Genomic DNA, 21,695 nt, shown 5'->3' on the forward strand with positions numbered 1-21,695 from the left:
ATCTTCCACAGCAGAAAAGAAGAAAAAAAGGAAAAGACTAAGAAAATCTTAAAAGTTTTCAGAGAAGAAAGGTGGAATTATCCTAAAGTTAGTGACAAATGAAACAAATTGACGCAGCAATAAGACGCATGAAAATAATAAAATGATTTTCAAAAATGAATGGAAAGAAAATAACTGCCAGAATTTTATACTCTGAAACTGTGTGGGGTAGTCTCACCAAGGCACTTTTCTTTGTGATTAAGGTTTCAAGGGCAGTTCTGAAAGACAAAGATTATTACTATCCCTCCTGTTTCCATGTTTCCTACACCCCTAGACGTGGGGTGCTTCTATTGCCTCCCCTGCCACAAAATCTGTGTGTCCCAGTAATTTTACCTTTTTTCCCAGTAATTTCCTACTTGTACCTGACTTTTCCTCCAGAAGGGCAGGTACAAGAGGAACAAAGACATTTTTATAAAATTAACACGGACTCGTTGTGCCTCCCACTTTGCCACTGTAGGGGAACTAGGTGAGCAGTGTACTCAACCAAATAATGGTTATCTTCGCATTCTAAGACCACTCAGTTCAACACAGAAATCCAGGTATCTGAACTGGAGTTAAGTCTGGGAGCCTCCTGGAGGGTTTACCAACCAGGACGGCCTAGAGTTGCCCTTTGGAGAAAGAAAAGAGCATCATATCCAGGAATGGTTAGGGTAGAATTCTGAATTTTTAAGTTGGTCTCCATAACTCCTCTCATTTTCATTCTGATCATTACCTGGGAAGCAGCTGTGAGGGGGAGCTGCCCTAAGAATATGTGTGGAACAGGAGTAAGTGAGGGAGGCAATTACAGCCTTTTTAAAGTTGATTTATGAGGAGAATTCTAATGCTCAACAATACCAGTTGTCTGGATGATAGGGAGCATAGGAGGTCCATTGACTGCTTTGACTATCATTCCTTTTTGAGTGTTTTTTATGGTAAGAGGTACACCAGTGTCAGATTACAAGTGGTCTGGAATGGTTGAAAATATGAAGCATATTAGTTCTAAGGGCCAGAGTTGCCTGATCAGACTGGAACAGCACGAGTGTCACTTGAAAAAGTGTCAACAACACTGAAGTACCACTGATAGTCCTAAGAAGGATTGGGGCAGGAGGGGGCTGTTCAAAGGTTTGATATAGTCAGTCTGCCAGGAGTGGGCAGCCACACCCCATGCAGTGTGGCCTCCTTCACCATGAGAGAAACAGGTCAACTTTTGGCAGGAGTCACATGTCTGACATGCAGTGGTAGCTTCTATGTTAGAAACAGAGTCCCTTAAATGGTACTTAGTATATGATTGTGGACATGTTGCTGTGGTGGATGTGATGATAGATTGAAGCAATGGTGGCGATCTGGGTAGTGCAAGCTCGAAAGTCATCTCATTAGAGAACAGGCACCGCTGTATATCCATCACAATGGCTAAAATTAAAAAGACTGACAATACCAAGTGTTGAGCATGTAGAGCAACTGGAACTGTCATAGACTGTTGGTAGGAATGAATAATGGCATAACCACTTTGGGAAACTGGGAATTTCTAGTGAATTTCAACACATACTGTGCTAGGACTTAGCATTTCCACTCCTAGGTGTGGACCCTTGAGAAAGGAGTGTAGAGTAGCTTTATTGATAATAACTAAAAACTGAGCGACCAAATATAAGAGCAGAATAGTAAACAATGGGTGGTATATTCACACAATGGAATAGTAAGCAATATAATGGAAAACATTTTCCTGGTACTGGCAAAAATGTGGAGGAATCCTCAAAGCAAAATGCTGAGTGAAAGAAACTTGACATAAAAGAGTAACTGCTGTGTGATTCCGTTTACGTGATGTTTAAGGACAGGCAGAACTAATTTATGGTGATAGAAGTCAGGATGGTGATTATTGAGGGATGGAGAAGACGGCACTGTTGGCTGAAAAAGGGCATGAGAGGCTTTGCTGGAATAATGGAAATTTTCTATATTTTCGTCTGTGGTGGTCACATGGGTGTATACATATCTAGAAAAATTTCACTGAACTGTCCATTTAAGATTTCTATATCTTATTATATGTAAATTATCCCTAAAGTACTCCTACCAAGAAAAAAAGAATATTTAGCTATGTTGATTAATAATCAATATAAAAAAATTATATTTCTATGCATAAGAAAGAATGAGAAAGTGAAATTTTAAAAGCTACCATTTAAAACACATAAAACTATTAAAGACCAGGAATAAATCTAATAAGAAATGTGCAAATACTCAAAGAAAATTGTTAAATATCATTGAAACACATTAATGAATATGTAATGATTGGAAATATAGTCTATTTCACAAATTGGAGGACCGAACGTTGTAAAACTGATCAGTTCTCCTTAATATTGACTTAGAGTTTAGTGTGATCTAATCAAAATACCAATAGGTTTTTTTTTTTTTTCTTTTAAGACTGGCACCTGTGCCAACATCTGTTGCCAATCTTTTTTTCCTTCCCCCAAAACCTCTAGTGCATGGTTGTATATTCTAGTTGTGGCACGTGGGACACCGTCTCAGCATGGCCTGATGAGTGGTGCCGTGTCCTTGCCCAGGATCCGAACTGGCGAAACCCTGGGCTGCTAAAGTGGAGCGCGGGAACTTAACCACTCAGCCCCAGGCCAGGTCCCGCAATAGGTTTTTTTGAAGGCAGTCAACAAGATGATTCCCTCCACTCTCTTTCTCTCCTTCTCTCCCTCACTTCCTGCTTTTTTCTTTTCTTTTTGGATGATCTATACAGCTTAAATGATAATGCTTGTTTTCCAGTGAGTATGCTGCTTCCCCAAAATGGACTTAGATAATCTAAAGTGGAATGTTTTCAAGATTACTGCTATAATTCGGTTTAAATAACAGTACAAAACAAAGTAAAACAAGCAAACCCTCCCCCCCCCAATCACTGCAATAAAATTTCACTGGGAAGGTGAACATTTACCCTAAGTTCTCTGAACATTCAGTATGGGAGAAAAAGAGACACAAAACATTTTGTCGTCTTTTTCTATTGCTGAATGCCATGGTCATGACCAGTGTTGGGAAGATAAGAAAGCAGGTGATGTGTAGGGGGTTTGGTTTTTGATTGTGGCTTTTGGGGTTGCCTCTCTGGGCATTTTGTTATAAGCTGTTTCTGAGCTCTCTGAGATTTCCATTGTTTTTTGTTTTTCCTTTTTTTTCTTTCTCTCTCCTGGCAGCTTTAATGCCTAGAATATAGTTATTGCATACTCTTTACTAGTTTAAAGCCTGGCTGGTATCACTGGCTTTAGTCTGGTGAGTCCAGGGAAGGGACCCTTATGTAGAAATTGGCGTTGTAGAAAGTTTATGTTCATTAAACCAGTACTGGACTATAGAAGGGGTCAAGGGCTTGGGAATAGAGTAATATTTAGCTGGAGATGGGCTTTAGCTAAAAAATAAGAGAGGTATAGCATCATCTAACATCTTAATCATCCATTTACTTTAAACACTCATTTAGCCCCTATATTTATCATGTAAGCTCTAGCGAAGAAACAGATCTGTGTTTCTACCCTCCACATGCTAATGGGAGAGACTGAGTACTTAATAAATATTTTTGGTGCAGTGTAATAGATGTGTTTGTAAAGTCCTTCATGATCCTGGAGGAGGCGGTAGGAGAAAACCCACTGAAGCATGTTGTAAGTCCCCGGTGATACAAAACTGAATGAGTTGTAAGCTCTAAATCAAGGAGATCACAAAGTCATGGCATTCTTTCATCCACCATCTTTTAGTACCACAATTTCACCATATGGTGTGGCTAAGGAATTTATAATAAACCTATTTCTTGAACACCTATACTTTTGTGATAATGAATGATATTTACCATATGACAGAATTGAGTTATATGAATAATTATATGTACACATATACACACAAAATATAATTTAGGAAATGGATATTCTTTTATTTTTGTATCTTAGGTAACTTTGAGCAGCAATGAGCATGTATCTCTTGAGTCCTGATCAAACAGTTATTACAGTTTGTACCTAATTTTACCTCTGTAAAAAAGGGTACATAGGAATGCTGGGGAGATGGTATCTTCAATTTATATCCTTGGCTTTCTTTCCCTTCCCACTTGCTTTGAGGAATAGTATAACAAACAGTGCAGGCAAGCTACTTGGTCCTAGGAAGTACATTTGAGGCCATACATTCTCCCAGTCCTACGGGGAGAGATTAGGCAAGGGAACCAAAAAGTTTACGTAAGTTAGCTCATGCCATTAATGTAATGTTTAACATACAAATTTGTGTGTAAACATACAAATCAAGAGGTGTATTTTCTTTGTAGGAGAGGGGCAGAAAAAGAGGGTGAGGGAATTGATTGCATCAAAACATTAAAAAAAAACTTCCTGGATTTTAGTAATCTTAACCAGATCTAGAATAAGAAGAATATCATTATCTCAGGGCAGTCTGGATTGTAGATTTGGGTTGGGTTGTTGACATTTGTGGGCAATATGAGACCTAGTTTAAATCAATCTGGTCTTGAGGCTGAATTTCTTTTTGTTGTTACTTCGTGTGACTCACATATGCATTTTAATTTTTGCAGATTGGGTGTATTTTGTAGAAATTAGGTATTCTCATGTTTTTCATAACAGATGTCTATGTGACCCATTGCCTGGTTGTTATGATGGAGGTGATCTGGTCTGTTGACATTATTAAGGGTTCATTTCTTAGTGGTATTTTATTATAATAGTAGGTTAAAAATATGTAATGGTAGAGGTTTATCCACCAGGAGATTCAGGATTGAGTGTAGTTTTCCTAGACTTTTGACCAGTTTATACTTTTACAGTATGTTGTAGAATCCTCATTTTAAATGGTGATTGTACATGCCCACAGGTGCTGGTCAATTGCCGGATGCCTCTTCTCTCTCTTGTATATGACCTCTGGCACTAATTCTTCTTTCCTGTTTGTGGTATTGTTGCTTCTTCCCCCAGAACTCATTGCTTGTTTTTGTTCATTCATCTTGAATTGCCAAGATACAAATAAGATTCCTTTATTTAAACTTCTAAATGCACATGTGCGTTACAAAAGGAACAAAACTTTCAAATGAAAACACTCCCGTTTGTGAAAGTCAATAAGAAATTAAATATACCTTTCTATATACAGCAGTCTTTGTGTTACATATACCTTTTGCATACTGTTAACTTTTCTCTTTTGAGCATAACCTAGTTGCTTTGTACATAATCCACTGTATTATTGCTATTGTTTTGTATTATCCTGAACTGTGCAGTTGAACAGTAGGAAGCCTCTCAAGTTGGCTCTGACTTTTTATCTTCCCTTAGGTTCTTGAAAACTTGCTTTCTGGCCACAGGGGGATGTTCTAGATAAATTCTGATTTTCTTCTGACCCAATTTATCTACCTAAACACCTTCCAAGAAATTCTGGTATACTTTAGTAGTAAATAGTTTAAGAGAAAAAGCCCAGGGGTGGAGGGTGCATGTGAGAGTTAGTTTTGGGGCAGAGAATACTGCTGCTAGTGATGGATCACACTTAAAAGTGACAGAGGTGTAACCTGTTTATTTTTAAGTATATAAGGTTACTTTGACCTTTACATTTTAACAACTGTTGTTGTTACTTACTTTTTTTTAGTATGTGGTTTCGTTGTGTCCCAGAGAAAGACTTTATTCTATATTCACGTAAGTTATTTTAAGTAATGATGATTTGGAGTCCTATTACATTGTGTCTAATGTCATGTTACAAATACTGCAGTGAGAGCTAATACAACAATTCACTTTTTCCCCATCATTAAGAAACATAGCTATATTATTTTGACATTGATCTAGTCGGGCAAAATCTTGAGCATAAAGATGATGTAGCATGAATGAGATTATCTCGGGAAGCCAAAAAATTGGAAAAACTCATTCTTGCTGAGGTTTTTGTAATTAACATAAAATGGGTTAAGACACCTGAATATTACTTAAGGCTTATTTAGAACACTAAGTAACACATGTCTTGAGCAGGCAGTTTTCCAGCATGTAATTACTTGCTTAAGAGCAAGAAAAACGTCATTGGGCAAAGTAGCATTACTCTTGCTGCGTTTAGATATATTTAAGATATTCTGTAGGCTGAGTTTATTTTCAGGAGGTTAACCTTTTATTATTCTGACGTGTAGATATTTGTTTCACTAGATTTTTCGCTAGGCAAACTTTTGGGTGAAGAAGTGAACACTAAGTATTCTCTGCCTTTATTTAACTGTCATAGAGTCATAGATATCTAGAACTGAAAAGAATCCCAGAGTGTATGTTATTTAACGTTTTTTATAGGCAAGGAAATTAATGGTCAGAGGAGTAAAAGTGCAGTTTGTCCAGTTTTTGATGTTTTCTTGATGATTCAAAGTAATTGTTATAAAAACGAGTCATTATGTTATATTTTAAATATATACTTTAATAAAGTGATTACTCAGAAAACTTGTCTAGGTGCTATATTCCTGGTACTAAACTTGTAATTGGTTGACATAATTTAACATACTTTCTATATTATGTAACATTGTCTTTTTGTGTTTGAAATTTCATTTTTCTGAGGAAAACTGCATGTCTCTTGATCTGTTGGCATTGCCGCTGCTATATTCTTAAAGAAAGCTAACCTCTACTTGAGTAAAGTTGGCATTAAATATTACTTCCTCAAATACGTTATCCAGAGCTTAAGTAATTAAAATAGTTAGTTTGTGATATGCTATTTCCTAGGGTACGGCACTAGATTAATACTTTATTTTTTTTTTCATCATTTTCTCCCCATGGCTTAAGAGTTCTTGAAGCCAGCATAGCGGAAAATAAAGCCTGTTTGAAGAGGACACCTACGGAGGTTTGGAGGGATTCTCGAAACCCTTACGATAGAAAAAGGCAGGACAAAGCTCCTGTTGGACTAAAGAATGTGGGTAATACTTGCTGGTTTAGTGCTGTTATTCAGGTAAGGGTCTTTTTGCAGATCTTATTTGGTGGGCACGATAGCAATAGAAACTGGCTTGGGGTTGTGTTTCTTTTAAGTTGTATACTTGAAACATAACTGCAGGCTAAGTTTTAATATGCCTTTCTATCTAATAAACTAGTTTGGGGATTGCAGTATTCCCCACCCCACTCTGTTCCTTCTCCCGGTATGGAGTTTTAACACTAGAGTACTATCTGTGCTTTATTTGAAATTATTTTGAATTAATTTCTCCTCCTTCCCGGCTAAGAATTGTTGTCAGAATGTAAAGAAAATATTTTTGTATGTCTTGCAAATTAAGGGAAGGATGTAACCAAGATGTGAAATTAGAACTACTTTTTTTGTGATTAGATTTATTTGTATATAATGGAAAGTGTTATTCATAGAATTATAGTCATTTAAATACTATTTTTAATACAAGGAAGCATTTCATTTGAGGAGGGTATAGATTGGCAGATAATTCTCAATGTATAGGTGAAAATGATGTAAAGAATAAATATTGATGAATCAAGAATAACACATGTTCCTTCTAACTTGGGAAGCCCTTAATGGAATGTTTTTTGAGCCCCTTATTCTAAAATGAAAAATCTTTGTATGCATAGACATCTGTCCTCTTCTCAATTTTAACTAATTTTCTTTTCTTTTTTTTCTTACTCTTTTATGTGATGACTATTGTCATAATTCTTTACCATTCTCAGTTAGACATTAATAATGTTATTAGATTGCAAAACCTTAACAATCTCCTTAATCTATGAATAATAACCCTTTAGGAAAATTAATATTTATGTTTATTTTGCTAATACAGTAGAATTGTAGCTTATTAATTAGTGTTCCTGATGAGTACTTTTTAAATCATTAGATGTAGGGGCCGGCCCAGTGGCACAATGGTTAAGTGCGCATGTTCTGCTTCTCGGCGGCCCGGGCTTCGCCGGTTTGGATCCCGGGTGCAGACATGGCACCACTTGGCAAAAGCCATGCTGTGGTAGGCGTCCCACATGTAAAGTAGAAGAAGATGGGCATGGATGTCAGCCTTCCTCAGCAAAAAGAGAAGGATTGGCAGTAGTTAGCTCAGGGCTAACCTTCCTCAAAATCAATCAATCAATCAATCAATAAATAATAAAATCATTGGATGTCTATGCCACTTCTTTTTATATTAAAAATATCTCTTCATTTGTAGTTTTCCAAACCTGTATGTATGACAGTGTAAATTTTCATGTGATATTAAAGCAGCTAACTTGGTTATGTAGTTCATTTTCTATAAGGTTAATTGTGTTCTGTAGGATATTAATTTGTAATTTTACCATTTTTTCCACTTCAGTGTAATAAATTTCAACTTTTTCCCCCACTTTTTTTGCTTCTGGCACATGATACCATGCAATTTGAATTCCTTTAGCTTTCTGGATTTATGCCTCACTCTTCAATATACTATGGTAAACACTAGTTAGCATGTAGTATGTATGTATATTTCTTTTCCAAGCTATTGAAATATTAAGGAATACCTGGATTAACCTAAATCTGTAATAATAGCTTTGTTCCTAGCCTTGATTACACATGAATTATTCACTTACATCCCAACAATATCTAACATTTTCTTTGCTATCTTAGAGTCTCTTCGATCTTCCTGATAGGCTATCTTGCTTTACTTTACTTGCACTATTAGTAAGGGGTTTTACATTTCACTGTCCAATCTAAATTTTATAATTTAGACATCATTTTAAAATATGAAGCTCACTATGAAGGCTGTGATCTGAGTGTTCATGAATATGCTTCGCTGCCTCTATTTGGACAAGTGGATGCTATCTCTGCGCTATTATGGCCAATAAGTGAGGCTCATTGATTAGACGCTTCTCTTAGAAAACTTTAAGAAGAAAGAAAGTACTTGGAAATAATCAATATTTGTTTGTTAGAAGAGGAGTTCTTTATTTTTCCTGTTTGAAATAACTAAATTACTATTAATAGGTATGGGGATAATAACTTATCATTTTCATAGGTTAAACTCCTCTCATATCTTAATTCAAATTTGAATCAGTTGTTTATCTATTTCTATCTTAAGTGTTATTTGCTGACCTTAGATTTTGCTTTACATTTCAAATTTTTGGTGTTTTTTTGGTAGAGAGCAGAATGAACTAGAAAAATCGCTTGTTTTCAAAATTTGAAGTAATTTTACTAATTTTTAAGTTTTATCTTAGATGAGTGGCTACTTAACTGGTAGCATGGCTTTACCACACTCCTAACATAGGCAAGTATAAGGTTTTCGGAATTACTTATTTTTTCTTTTGGAGAGATTTAGACACCTAGGAGAAGTAACCTCTAACCTTAAAAAATTTGAGTTATAGTGAATTATTAAGATATTGACTTGGGGATTTGGAAAAAAATGTTAAGCGTCAAATTTTGGAAAATTGTGGACGGGAAAAAATTTGTCTGAAGATCACTTCGTGGTTTTTTTTTTTCCTTACTATAATTATTCTATTTTAAGTAGTTTTTTATTTTCATCTCTAGTAATAAAAACTTTTTGTTTTTTCATTTTCTGACATTATTCCTTAATTCCATAGACATAATCTGAGCTATAACAGTTTATCATCATAATTGGAACTTCTCACTTATGAAAGAAAAGTTGGGCAGGAAGTCTGTATTAGTGTTGGAAGTGTTTTATTATATTTTCCAAAGTGAGTTGGAGCTTGTTCAAACTGTGACGTAAATGTACTATAAAGTTTCAATTACAAAATTTCTCAGGGATGGAATTTACTTAGTTGGCAGGACTTGCAGGAAGCAACTGGGATTCTTTTCCTTCTAAGTATATCTACCAATTATAGAAGGTTACTGAGATTATAAACTGCTAACTTTGGAGTAGGTAGTGGGAGTAGGCTACAAAAGGTAGAGCTTTATTGTACTTGTTCTTTTAGCTATTGGGACCGATAATTTGGGAGAAAAGTGGTAGAGTATCAGAAAGGGATTATAAGAGGCAAAGAGAAGATTTTACAGAGAATAGCTTAAATAGTCTTTTGGATGCTAGCAATATTAGCCTGACTGTCTTTAGATTGAGCATCGACCCCTTATCTAGTCAGGACTGTTTTAATCCTGTTCAAATGAATTTTTATGTAAAAAGTACTAAGTGGGGCTACTTTCTCCACTAGGGTATCCGTGAATGAGGTAGTTATTTAGAGGTATGTATTCTCCTCTCTCTCTAGTTTGGAGTGTAATCCGTAGATTCTCAGGATGATCCTTAGCACCTTTCCTATTTGGATGCTTCTGAGATGCTCAGAAGTAAGGTGCTCATGCTTCTCAGTTTGCCTGGTACAGTCCAGTTTATTCCTCTTGTAGATCCACTAGTGCCTATTAATTAGTCATAAAGCCCTCTTTCATCCTTGGATAATGAAGGATATGGTCACCCTACTCATAAATCATGTAACTACAGGTTGACTAAAATACAAGCATCCTGAGGGCAGAGAACATATCTTCTAGGTTATTGTTCTATACCAGTATACAGTACAGTGTCTGACACATTGGAGGAGCCTTTTAAGTAATTATTGAATGAGTGAGTGAATGAACCAAAAAGGACCATATATTATTTATGGTGGAATTGAAGACTTTAATTGCTTCTATCACCCTAATGCTGTATGGGATTGAAAAGATGTGGCAAGTTTTCAAAAAATCTCAGGATATCATTTAACATGTTTATTCACATTACTTGCTCTTATCTCTTTAATCTTCATCAAAGAACGTAAGTACATAGTTCAAACAGAAAACCAAAACCCCATAGCAATAAAAGGCTTACAGTGAAAAACAACAGTAATCAGCCTCAATCCTCCCTATCTCATACTCCTTAAAGGCAACTACAGCCACTTCCAGCTGTTTCTCCTATCTCATTTTTCTAAATGACATGCCTTCCTGCTGAGAAGAATGAGGATTTAGCTCTTTCATTTCAGCTACCTAGAATTGCCTTTCCTTTCATCTCCCAACATAACTTATATTACAAGTTAAAAATAGTCAGTAGTGTTGACGTTTTCTGTGACTTTACATATTACACTGATTTACTACGACTACCCCTTTGAAATCTTTTGTTTTCCTGGAATTGTCAATTGCCATTATTTTTCCTTTCTGTTTTCTATATACTTGTTCTTAAAACTTTCTATATGCTCCAACATCTCTGTTATGGTCTTATCAATAATATGTTTTATTTGCTCGAACATATTAGATCCATTTTTAGGGGGGTTGGGGGAGTACTATACCACAGAAGATTGCCCTGCCTCAAATCCAGACTGGATTGTGATTCTTTTTGTTTTAAGCACTGTTGCTGGCTTTCCAGAAGCAGGTCTAGAGAAAGGGGATCCGGGAAGGGTCGACTGGGGCTCAGTTGGCGAGTTTTTACTTAATCCTCCTGTGTGTAGCCCAGAATCTCATGCCCTCTCCTACCATGGCACACACTGCGACTGATTTTCCTGAACCTCAGTCACTTAAGTTCAGTTATATCCAAAGACTAAACTTTCTGTATCCCACGCACGGAGGGAGTAGTTGTCTGATCTTCTGGGTCTGGGAAGGACAGAGGGACTTAATTGCTCTGTATCCAGACTTTCATCTTGTAATCAGGCCATCTACGTTTAGTCCCTACCTTACCTTGAAACTTACGTGGTACCATTTCATTTTTTTTTTAAATCTACCAAGGAGAATTTATCTTGCTTCTCCTTGGTATCCTCCATTACAGACAGTTGATACCTTCCTTTGCTCTCTTGTCGTTATTCTTTTTGTTTTCCACAAATTGTTTGAATTCTCATCTCTCATAGCTCTCTGCTGTTAGCAGGAGTTTAGCCAAAGTCCATTTCGGCAAGTGCTCTTCAGAATTCACATTTTAGCTTTAGACTGAATGAAAGGATACTTGTTTTCAGTGTGCATCAATCATAAACACAATTTAGGCAGTAGTGATATTTACCCTTTCCCACCCCTTTTGGAGGAATATGTTGACCACTACTATTATGACTGTGATTTAGAGTACAGAGTGTTTTGGACTTAAAAAAGTTAATCTCTATGATTTGTGTGATGGTCACAAGTTCTACTTCGGGTGATAACTTGTTAGGTTGTTCTAGACCAGCTTCTTGATCATATTTTCCTAGACTGCAAAACAAAACAAAACGAAAACAAAAACAGCTTTTTGAAGACATCACGTAACCCTACAGCAGTGAGTAATTTTGAGGCTAAGCTTTGAGAAAACAAGATGTTCAGAGAGTAAGCTTCACATTTCGGGCTGATTTTATTCTCGAGACAATTCCAGAAATAGTTGCTGAATGGCTGGGAAACTAAGCAAAGTTTTGCACAGATTTAGAGCCCTAGTAAACACCTCAGACTTTCAGTTAGAATTATAAAGGGCTGGAACCTAGGATTAACTGAGACCCGAAAATAAAGCGTGCTTTATGGTTTCTGAATTCCACCTTCATCTCAGAATTGATTGGATGAAATTGATCTTGGATTGCAAATGGCCTCACTCTTGCTTCCTGCTAGAAGCAAATGTAAATTCTTTTGGAAGATAATATCATCATTGAATTTTCTCCAGTTCGTCGTGTATAATGTCTAGCACTCACATCAGCTGTAATCAGTCATATCAGCAAATAAGATGTGTCTAAAAATTAATAGAAAATAATGGGCAATAGAAATATGCCTACAGGAAAACCTGAAAATTGAATTGATATAACTATTAATATGCTCAACGAATTAAAAACCAGAATGAGGATTTTTTTCTTGATTTTTTTTTTTTTTATTTTATTGAGGTCTAACTGGCTTTTAACATTGTGTAAATTTCCGGTTTTCCATTATTATATTTCAGTTTTTGTATAGATTGCATTGTGCTCACCACCAATAGTCTAGTTTTTATCCATCACCATTCACATGTGCCCCTTTACCCATTTTGCCTGCCCCCTATCCGCTTTTCCTCTGGTAACTGCTAATCTGTTCTCCTTATCTATGTGTGTGTTTGTTTCAGATTGAGAATTTTGATAGAAAACTAAAAACTATTAAAAAATAGGAATTTTAGAACTGAAAAATATAACAAAGTCACAAAATCAATGGATGAATTATAGCAGCATATTAGAAACAGCTGAAGAGAGAATTAGCTAGACAGTTGGTCTGAAGAACATTTTCAGATTAAAGCCATGAAATGCAGATAAGAGCATATAAGAGATTTTTAACATGGTGAATAGTACTAACATAGTGTATGTGTGGTTCAAGGGAGAGTAAAAAGAGAATAGGGCAAAAGTAATATTTGAAGAAATGACTGAGAGTGTTCAAAACCTAATGAAAGAGATTGAGCTACAGATTCAGGAAGGAATAGGAATCAAGTAGTATGGACATAAAGAATACTGTGACAAGGCATATCATAATAAAACGGAAAAAACTATAGACAAAGAGAAAATCCTAAAAGTAGCCAGTTGGAAAAGGTATATATCACCTCTATGAAGGAGCAAAAATAAATCTAACAGCTGACTTCTCAACAGAAATGCGATCTTTAAAGTGCTGGAAATACTAACTGGCCATATAGAATTCTAGAACTAGCAAAAATATTACAAAAATGAAGTAAAAACAATTTTCATTTTAGCAGATGGTGAAATAATTCACCACCAGCAGACCTACACCAGATGAAATTCTACTGGGTGTTCAGGAAGCAGGAAAATGTTCTCCAGCGGGAACTCAGAGCACAGAAATAGGACTGGGATTCTCCTAATTTGTCCATATTCTCTTTCCAATTTAAATTCCTCATAAGAACAGCCCATACTTTGCCCCCCTTACTTATATCTCATTTCTTCAGTACTTATTACTGCTGTTCTTCTCCCATTCTACTGAAAAGATGGTTTTCTAATTGACAACTCCAAGGGTTGTTTTTCCTGCCCTTACTTTACTGGAATGTGGCAACCTTTGAGAGTAATGCTCATCTTGTCCTTCTTAAAATTTGCCGGTATTCTTTGATGTGCTTCAGAATCTTCTGTGGTACTTTGTGTCTTTGTTGACACAGGTTCCTTTTAAAGCTCCACTGTTATTCTGATACACAGCTATATGTGAAAGCCCTTGGTTTCTCTACTCCTTTTTCTTCTGTGATCTCATACTCTCCATTTCCCTTACTATTCTTATTTTGTCTTTCTCATCGTTCCTCTGGCTTTTAAATGATTCTTTTTCCCTAGGATTCTGAGCTTGGTCTACTATTATTGTATTCACATTTTTTCTGATTTATAACGTCTATACTCATTGTTTTAACTTGTAATCACAAGATTGTGATCAGGGCAGAGACTTAATATATTTTATTCTCTTTTGCCTGTCTTCCTTGTGTCTGGCCATGTAGTGAGTGCTCCATAAATATTTGCTAAATGAATAAATAAATGAATTATCTCATGTTCATATTGTTGCATTAAGAAATACTTCCAGATCGCAAGATAACCAAAATATTTTCCTGCAGTTCCTGTTATCAGCTTTATGGTTTTACCTTTCATATTTAGGCCTTTAATCCACATCTATATCTATATATCTATATCTGACTCTTTTTCTTATATATACTAGGCCAATTTTCCAAACACCCACCTACTAAACAAAACTTTGTTTTTATTTGTAGTGCCACCTTTATCTATGTGTTAGTCAAGTTGGCTAATCCATCTTTACTAAGATTTAATACATCATTCCCTCCTGTCCAGTGATTTTCAAACTTTATCAACTGTGATTCTCAGAAAGGAAGACAGTCTACGTTGTAAAACACTTTACATGTACACATGTATATAAAATATATACAAGAAAAATTTTACAAACAGTATCCTGTGGTGAATTTACAGTGTATGATATGTTCTGATGTTTTCCATTGCATTTTATTTCATGTTTTAAACATGTTCATTGTGATAACATTAATGGATTATAAGTTATAGTTTAAAAAACAGCTCCAGGAAACCTTCCCACGGACGTCTTTCATATGCTCTCGTTATGCTCTGTATGATCTGAATTAGAGTATCTTGGAATCATATTTCTATTGCTATAATTATATGTGTGTCTCCTTCTAGGTTGTGTGTCTCCTTGAGCACAGAGATAATATGTAATTTCTTTGCTCTGCTATCACTGAGCATCTGATTTATTTATTTATAAATAAATTTGTTTATTTTAAATGAATTAGAATTATTTACAAAATAAATTATTTATCATTATATTATAACAGATAATATAATAAATAATATAATAATATATTATAATATAATATACAATATATTATTATTAAATAAATTTAAATTATTATAAGTTTATTTGTGCTATATCCTTGTAGAATTGATACGTCTAGATAACTCATAGTGAACATAACGTGTCTGAAAAGTTGTAGACTTTACATTTGTTTATCTTCTATTTTGAGGAAACTGTTAAGCACCTAGTAATATAAGGAAAGCTTTAGTAATATAATATGGTGTGGGGTTTTATTTTTGCATTGTCCATGTATACTTTTCTGCTTTGCAACACAATAAATATTGTTAATGATCAAGAATAGTATGTTAAGGTATAAGAAATTTGACTTTTTCTTGGGGAGAAAATAGTCTTATGCTAATTGCATCTGTTCTGTGTATAAGCAGTATAATTGTCAAAAACAAATCTCTAAGACCCGTCATATTTTTATGGTTTTGTTAATAGAATTTTCCCTTAGTTATCTTAAATTGTTGTTCTTTTTCAGTCATTATTCAATCTTTTGGACTTTAGAAGATTAGTCCTGAATTATAAGCCTCCATCACATGCTCAAGATTTACCCCGAAACCAAAAGGTAAAATACAAAAAGATTTTTAAGCAGAGCATGTATGATATGGTCTTCCTGTATTATCTGTGCTTGTTTTAGGAGCACTTGCCCCGTCAAGTGTGAAACAGTGTCAAACTTGAAGGTCAACCCATTAATCTCACTTTAGTAATTGCTTTTTTCCTTCCTTTTGAGTTGTCAAATTTCAGTAAACTTTATAGGTTACAATTTACACTTCAAGGTCTTTCCTCAATTGTCTGCTGAAAACTTATGTAGAAATCAAAAAGTTTTTCTATTGTTTCTGTAGATAAGCCCTTGAGAAGATTAGTTTTGCACTGGCTGTCTTTGCAGTACAAATGTATAACTTATATTTTGTAAGTTAATGTTGTTAGGCAATATAATGTGAGAGCTCAGACACAGGGCCAGATTGTCTAGGTTCTGGCTGTGAAGCTAGAGCAAGTTACGTGATCTGTCTTTGTTCAGTTTGCTTATCTGAAAAGTGTAAGTAACAACAGCAGTTATTTTATAGAGTTACTGTGAGAATCAGATGAGATAAAACACATAAAGGGCATAGAAGGGCCTGGTACATAGTAAGTACCAGATGTCAACTCTTGTCTGTTATTATATTGTTTATATTAGCTTTTAAAAAGATAAGACTTGATTTGCATGCAGAAATTCATACTTAGTGGAAAAAAATTGCTTATGGAGACAGTATGCTTGAGTATAGGGCTTTTCTGGTCTTGTCATTAAAGAATTTGTAGCCCTGTAGGGAACTAGTCTCAAAGATATAGAAGTTAAAATTTTAGGTTTCAGTAAAGTCTTGAACTTTGTGTGACCTATTGTTAGTAGTAATGATACATTATTAAACTATAGTTTTCTTTTAGTGTATAATTTTGAAAACTACTTTTACTGTAAACATAGGAAACATTTATAATACAAGCCAGTGGGAATATAATTTGATTTATAACTAGCTTTTTAAGCTATAATCGGGCTATAAAATGTCAGGCTGATAAACAAGCCGTTTTTAAAAGGGAACTCAGATCACCTGACAACCCCTCATACCTCCAGAGAAATTAAGAAAAACTCCTTCAATCATTACAGTTTGTACATGAAACTTTTTGGACCTATTGCTTCCTGTTATTGCAGTTTGTTATTATCAGTGGTTCTTTCTTCTGATGTCTCAGTTGAATTATATTTATAATTTATGTGACATTATTTAGAATTATTACTTCTGGTTAGGTATTCATATGCATATTGACCTTTTTTTTATGTTCCGGAATTTTAGGGCTTTACAGAGTTTTAATTTCTCAGTTGTAGCAGATTTTTGGCAAACTGAATCCTCAGTATATATAAAGGATAATATCTCAGTTGCAAGTGGGATTTTTGTAGGACTGCAAGATTGGTTTAGTGTTTAGAGTTCAGTGTAATTCACCGTTTTAACAGACTGAAGAAAAAAAAACCATATGATTTTCTCAGTAGATGAAGAAAAAAGGATTTGACAAAAGCTAGCATCTATTCATGACAAAATCTCTCAGAAGCTAGGAATAGCAAGAAACTTTCTTATCCTGACAAAAGCTCATTTATGAAAAATCTACAACTTATATAATATTTAATGTTGGAAAGGCTGAATGCTTTTCTCCAAAGGTCAGGAGCCAGCAAGGATGTCGGCCCTCACTACTTCTATTAAGCATTAGACTGGAGTTCTCAACCAGTTTTATTAGCAAGAAAAAGAAATAACATGCATGTTGGAAAGGAAGACAGAAAGCTGTCTTCTTATGTATATGACTTGACTGTCTATCTACAACATCCTAAGTACTCTCCACGTACAAAAAGATGCTAGAACCAAGAAATGAATTCAGCAATGTTATATGATACAGGCGAACACACAAAGATCAGTTGTATTTCTAAATACCAGCCGCACACAATTGGAAATTTAAATTAAAAAAATACTTATATACAATAGCATAAAATATGGAATATTAGGGCTAAAGTGGACAAAAGATATATATGAAAACAGCAAGATATTGTTGAGAGAGGTTAAAGAAATAAAGTGATATATTATGTTCATGGATCAGGGGATTCAATATTGTTAAGACATGAATTGTCCTCAGTTCAATCTATAGATTCAATGCAATCCCAGTCATAATCACAGCAGGCTTTTTTATCGGAATTGACATACTGATTCTAAAATTTATATTGAAAATCAAAGGATATAGAATAGCCATAGCAATTTAAAAAAGAAAGACAATGTTGGAAGAATTAATTCTCAGGCTACAGTGATCAAGACACTCTGTTATTGGTGAAAAGATAGTCATATAGCTCAATAGAACAGAATAAAGAGTCCTGAAATAGACCTACATGTACAGGGTGAATTGATTTGAGTCAAAGTTGCCAAAACAATTCAATGGGCAAAGGGAAAATCTTTTAAACTAATGGTGTCATAGGCAGAAAAATAATTCTCAACTCTTACAGGACACTATATATGGGAAAAGAAATTCATAATAGGGTATAAACCCAAAAGGAAGAAAACCATAGGAATTCTTAAAGAAAACACAAGAGAAAATTTTAGTGTCCTGAGTTAAGAAAAGATTTCTTAAGTAGGACATTAAGAAGGCACAAATCATAAAAGAAAAAAGTGATAAAATGGACTTCATCAAAATTAAAAACTTTTAATCTTTGAAAAATTCATACAAAATAAAAAGACAAGCCACAGACTGGGAGAAAATATTCTCAAAACATGTATCAGATAGAGAGGGTCGGAGCAAAATGGCGGGGTGAGCTGACCCGGGATTCTCTCCCCTCCAAAATACAACAAAAGATTGGAAGAACTGAATTTCAGAGAATAAACATAATGCCAGCTCGTTAGAGACTTACACTACCAAGAAGGCGGAGATCATAACCTTGCTTACACCCTCGGAGGCGCTGGAACGGTAGGAGAGAACATCGCTCCCTCCCCTAGAGTCTGCGATGCTGCGGCGCGGGTCGGGCAGGTGCAGGGGAGGGGCCGCGTGACCAGGGATCATCCAGGACTCCTGCCGCTGATTCAGTGGAGACCCGCTGATGGGGGGGAAAGCTTCCGTCCGTGGGGACCGTATAAATCAAGGGCCTTGGGAGACCAGAGAACAGAACTGATCTGAACCCAGACCAGCACGTAACAGCCACTCCCCCCCAGCAAAGCCAGTGGGCGCAGCCATCTTGCCCCAAGGCGGAGAGCTAACGCCACTCCCGACCCCCATTTAGTGGCAACAGGCTGTAACTGCAACTGAATTCTACCACCATGAGAAAAAACCGCTCCTCTACCATCCAGCAATTTATAAAAGCCCCAGACCAGAAGGAAAACAATAAAAACACAGAATTAAGTCCTGAGGACTTGGAATTAGGTAAACTAAATGATAATGAATTCAGAGCAGCTATAATAAAAAAACTCGAGGTAGAGAGAAAGATAGAGAAACAAGCCGAGTTCTGGAGTTACTTCACAAAAGAGATTGAAATCATAAAGAAGAATCAAACAGAATTACTTGAGATGAAAAACACAATGGACCAGATAAAACAGAATACGGATTTCCTGAATGCCCGTGTAGGCAACCTAGAGGAGCAAATCAGCATAATCGAGGACAGACAGGCTGAATGGCGCCAGACAGAGGAAGAAAGAGAACTAAGAATTAAAAAAAATGAGGAAAATCTCCGAGAGATAATGGATTCAATGAGGAGTAAGAACATAAGGATCATAGGAATTCCCGAGAATATGGAAAAGGAAAATGGAGCAGAAAGTGTGCTTAACGAAATTATTGAAGAGAACTTCCCAAATCTAGGGATCAACGGGGAAATGTGTGTAGAGGAGGGTTTTAGATCTCCTAGATTTGTCAGTGTAAAAAGACCCTCCGCAAGGCACATAATAGTAAAGTTGGCACATAGGAATGATAAGGAAAGAATACTCAGGGAAGTAAGGAAAAAAAAGAGAATAACCTATAAAGGAGCCCCTATCAGACTGTCAGCCGATTTCTCTACAGAAACCCTACAAGCTAGGAGAGAATGGAGTGATATATTCAAAGCTTTAAAGGATAAAAACCTTCAGCCAAGAATACTCTATCCAGCAAGAATTTCCTTCAGATATGAGGGAGAAAGTAATCTTTTCCAGACAAACAAAAGTTAAGGGAATTTGTAACTAAAAGCCCTCCATTACAAGAAATCCTCAAGAAGGCTCTCATACTTGAAAAAAGAAAAAAGGGAGAAAGGGGACACAAGCCACAGACTAGGGAGACAGATGGATAGAACCAGAACAGGATAGCAAATATTCAACTATAGCATTAGGGTAAAAATAAGGAAACTACCAAAACAAGGACGATCTTAGCACTCTACCAATTAATAAGACGAGTTGGAATAAAAAATGAAAATAATTATTTAGGAGGGGAAGAGCAAAGGGTCTAAATCACTATTGGTCGAGTAAGTAAGAGACCACCAGAGAATAGACTATATTATACACGAGATTCTAAATACAAACTTCAAGGTAGACACTAAAATAAAGTACAGAACAGAGTCACAAATCATAGATAAGGAAAAATCTAAGAAACCCAGCATAAGAAATTGCAGTATTAAATGGATAGTCTAAAGCACACAGGAAAAGAAACACAGGAAAACAAGATAATGAGCGAAAGATTGACAGCATTAAGTCCACATGCATCAATAATCACTCTCAATGTGAACGGGTTGAACTGTCCAATAAAAAGACACAGAGTGGCAAAATGGCTTAAAGAACAAGATCCAACAATTTCTTGCCTCCAGGAAACACACCTCAGCCCCAAGGACAAACACAGACTCAGGGTGAAGGGGTGGAGGACAATACTTCAAGCAAATAGCAAGGAAAAAAAGGCAGATGTTGCAATTCTCATATCAGACCAAGTGGGTTTCAAAATAACACAGGTAAAGAGAGACACAGAGGGACAACATATAATGATCAAAGGGACACTTCATCAAGAAGAAATAACGCTTATAAATATCTATGCACCCAACACAGGAGCACCAAGATTCATAAAGCAACTATTAACAGACCTAAAGGAAGATGTTAAAAACAACACAATCATAGTAGGGGACCTCACCACCCCTCTCACATCAATGGACAGATCATCCAGACAGAAAATCAACAAGGAAATAGTGGAGCTGAATGAAAAACTAAAACAATTGGACTTAATAGACATATATAGATCACTCCACCCTGAAGGAGCTGAATACACATTCTTGTCAAGTGCACATGGAACATTCTCTAGGATAGACCATATGTTGGGAAACAAGACAAACCTCTACAAATTTAAAAAAATTGAAATAATAACAAGCATCTTCTCAGATCATAGTGCTATAAGGCTAGAAATTAATTACAAGAAAAAAGCTGAGAAAGGCACAAAGATGTGGAGACTAAACACACTACTGAACAAGCAATGGATCATTGAAGAAATTAAAGAAGAAATAATAAAATACCTGGAAACAAATGAAAATGATAGCATGCCATACCAACTCATATGGGATACAGCAAAAGCTGTATTAAGAGGAAAATTCGTCGCAATACAGGCACATCTTGACAAACAAGAGAAATCCCAAATAAGCAACCTTAAAGCACACCTAACTGAACTAGAGAAAAAAGAACAAATGAAGCCCAAAGTCAGCAGAAGGAGAGAAATAATAAAAATCAGAGCAGAAATAAATACTATTGAAAAAGGCAGTAGAAAGGATCAATGAGACAAAGAGCTGGTTTTTTTGAGAAGATAAATAAAATTGACAAACCACTAGCCAGACTTCCAGAGAAAAAAAGGGAGAAAGCTCAAATAAACAAAATCAGAAATGAGCGAGGAGAAATAACAACAGACTCTGCAGAAATACAACAGATTATAAGAGAATACTACAAAAAACTATATGCCAACAGAATGGATAACCTAGAGGAAATGGATAAATTCTTGGACTCCTACAGTCTCCGAAAGCTCACTCAAGAAGAGGCAGACAATTTGAACAGACCAATCACAAGGAAAGAGATTGA

The 21,695-nt window shown here is 35.7% G+C and overlaps 2 protein-coding genes and 1 pseudogene across 2 annotated transcripts in view; all 3 read left to right on the forward strand.

Moving 5' to 3' along the window:
• LOC123284101 (ubiquitin carboxyl-terminal hydrolase 25-like) overlaps positions 1–21,695 on the forward strand; it is an 83,820-nt gene that overhangs the window by 53,253 nt on the left and 8,872 nt on the right. Inside the window, exon 5 of the mRNA XM_070487754.1 lies at positions 6,759–6,921. Within this exon, the coding sequence (XP_070343855.1) occupies positions 6,759–6,921 (163 nt within the window). The remainder of the gene's footprint in view (positions 1–6,758; positions 6,922–21,695) is intronic.
• LOC106821882 (olfactory receptor 5L1-like) overlaps positions 15,615–21,695 on the forward strand; it is a 37,477-nt gene continuing 31,396 nt past the window's right edge. The window contains exon 1 of the mRNA XM_070487753.1: positions 15,615–15,700. The gene's annotated coding sequence lies outside the window, so the exon portion shown is untranslated. The remainder of the gene's footprint in view (positions 15,701–21,695) is intronic.
• The window catches only part of LOC139040765 (olfactory receptor 5D18-like), a 29,005-nt pseudogene continuing 22,927 nt past the window's right edge, over positions 15,618–21,695 (forward strand).

Source organism: Equus asinus, chromosome 17 (genome assembly GCF_041296235.1).
Source record: "Equus asinus isolate D_3611 breed Donkey chromosome 17, EquAss-T2T_v2, whole genome shotgun sequence".
NCBI lineage: Eukaryota > Metazoa > Chordata > Mammalia > Perissodactyla > Equidae > Equus > Equus asinus.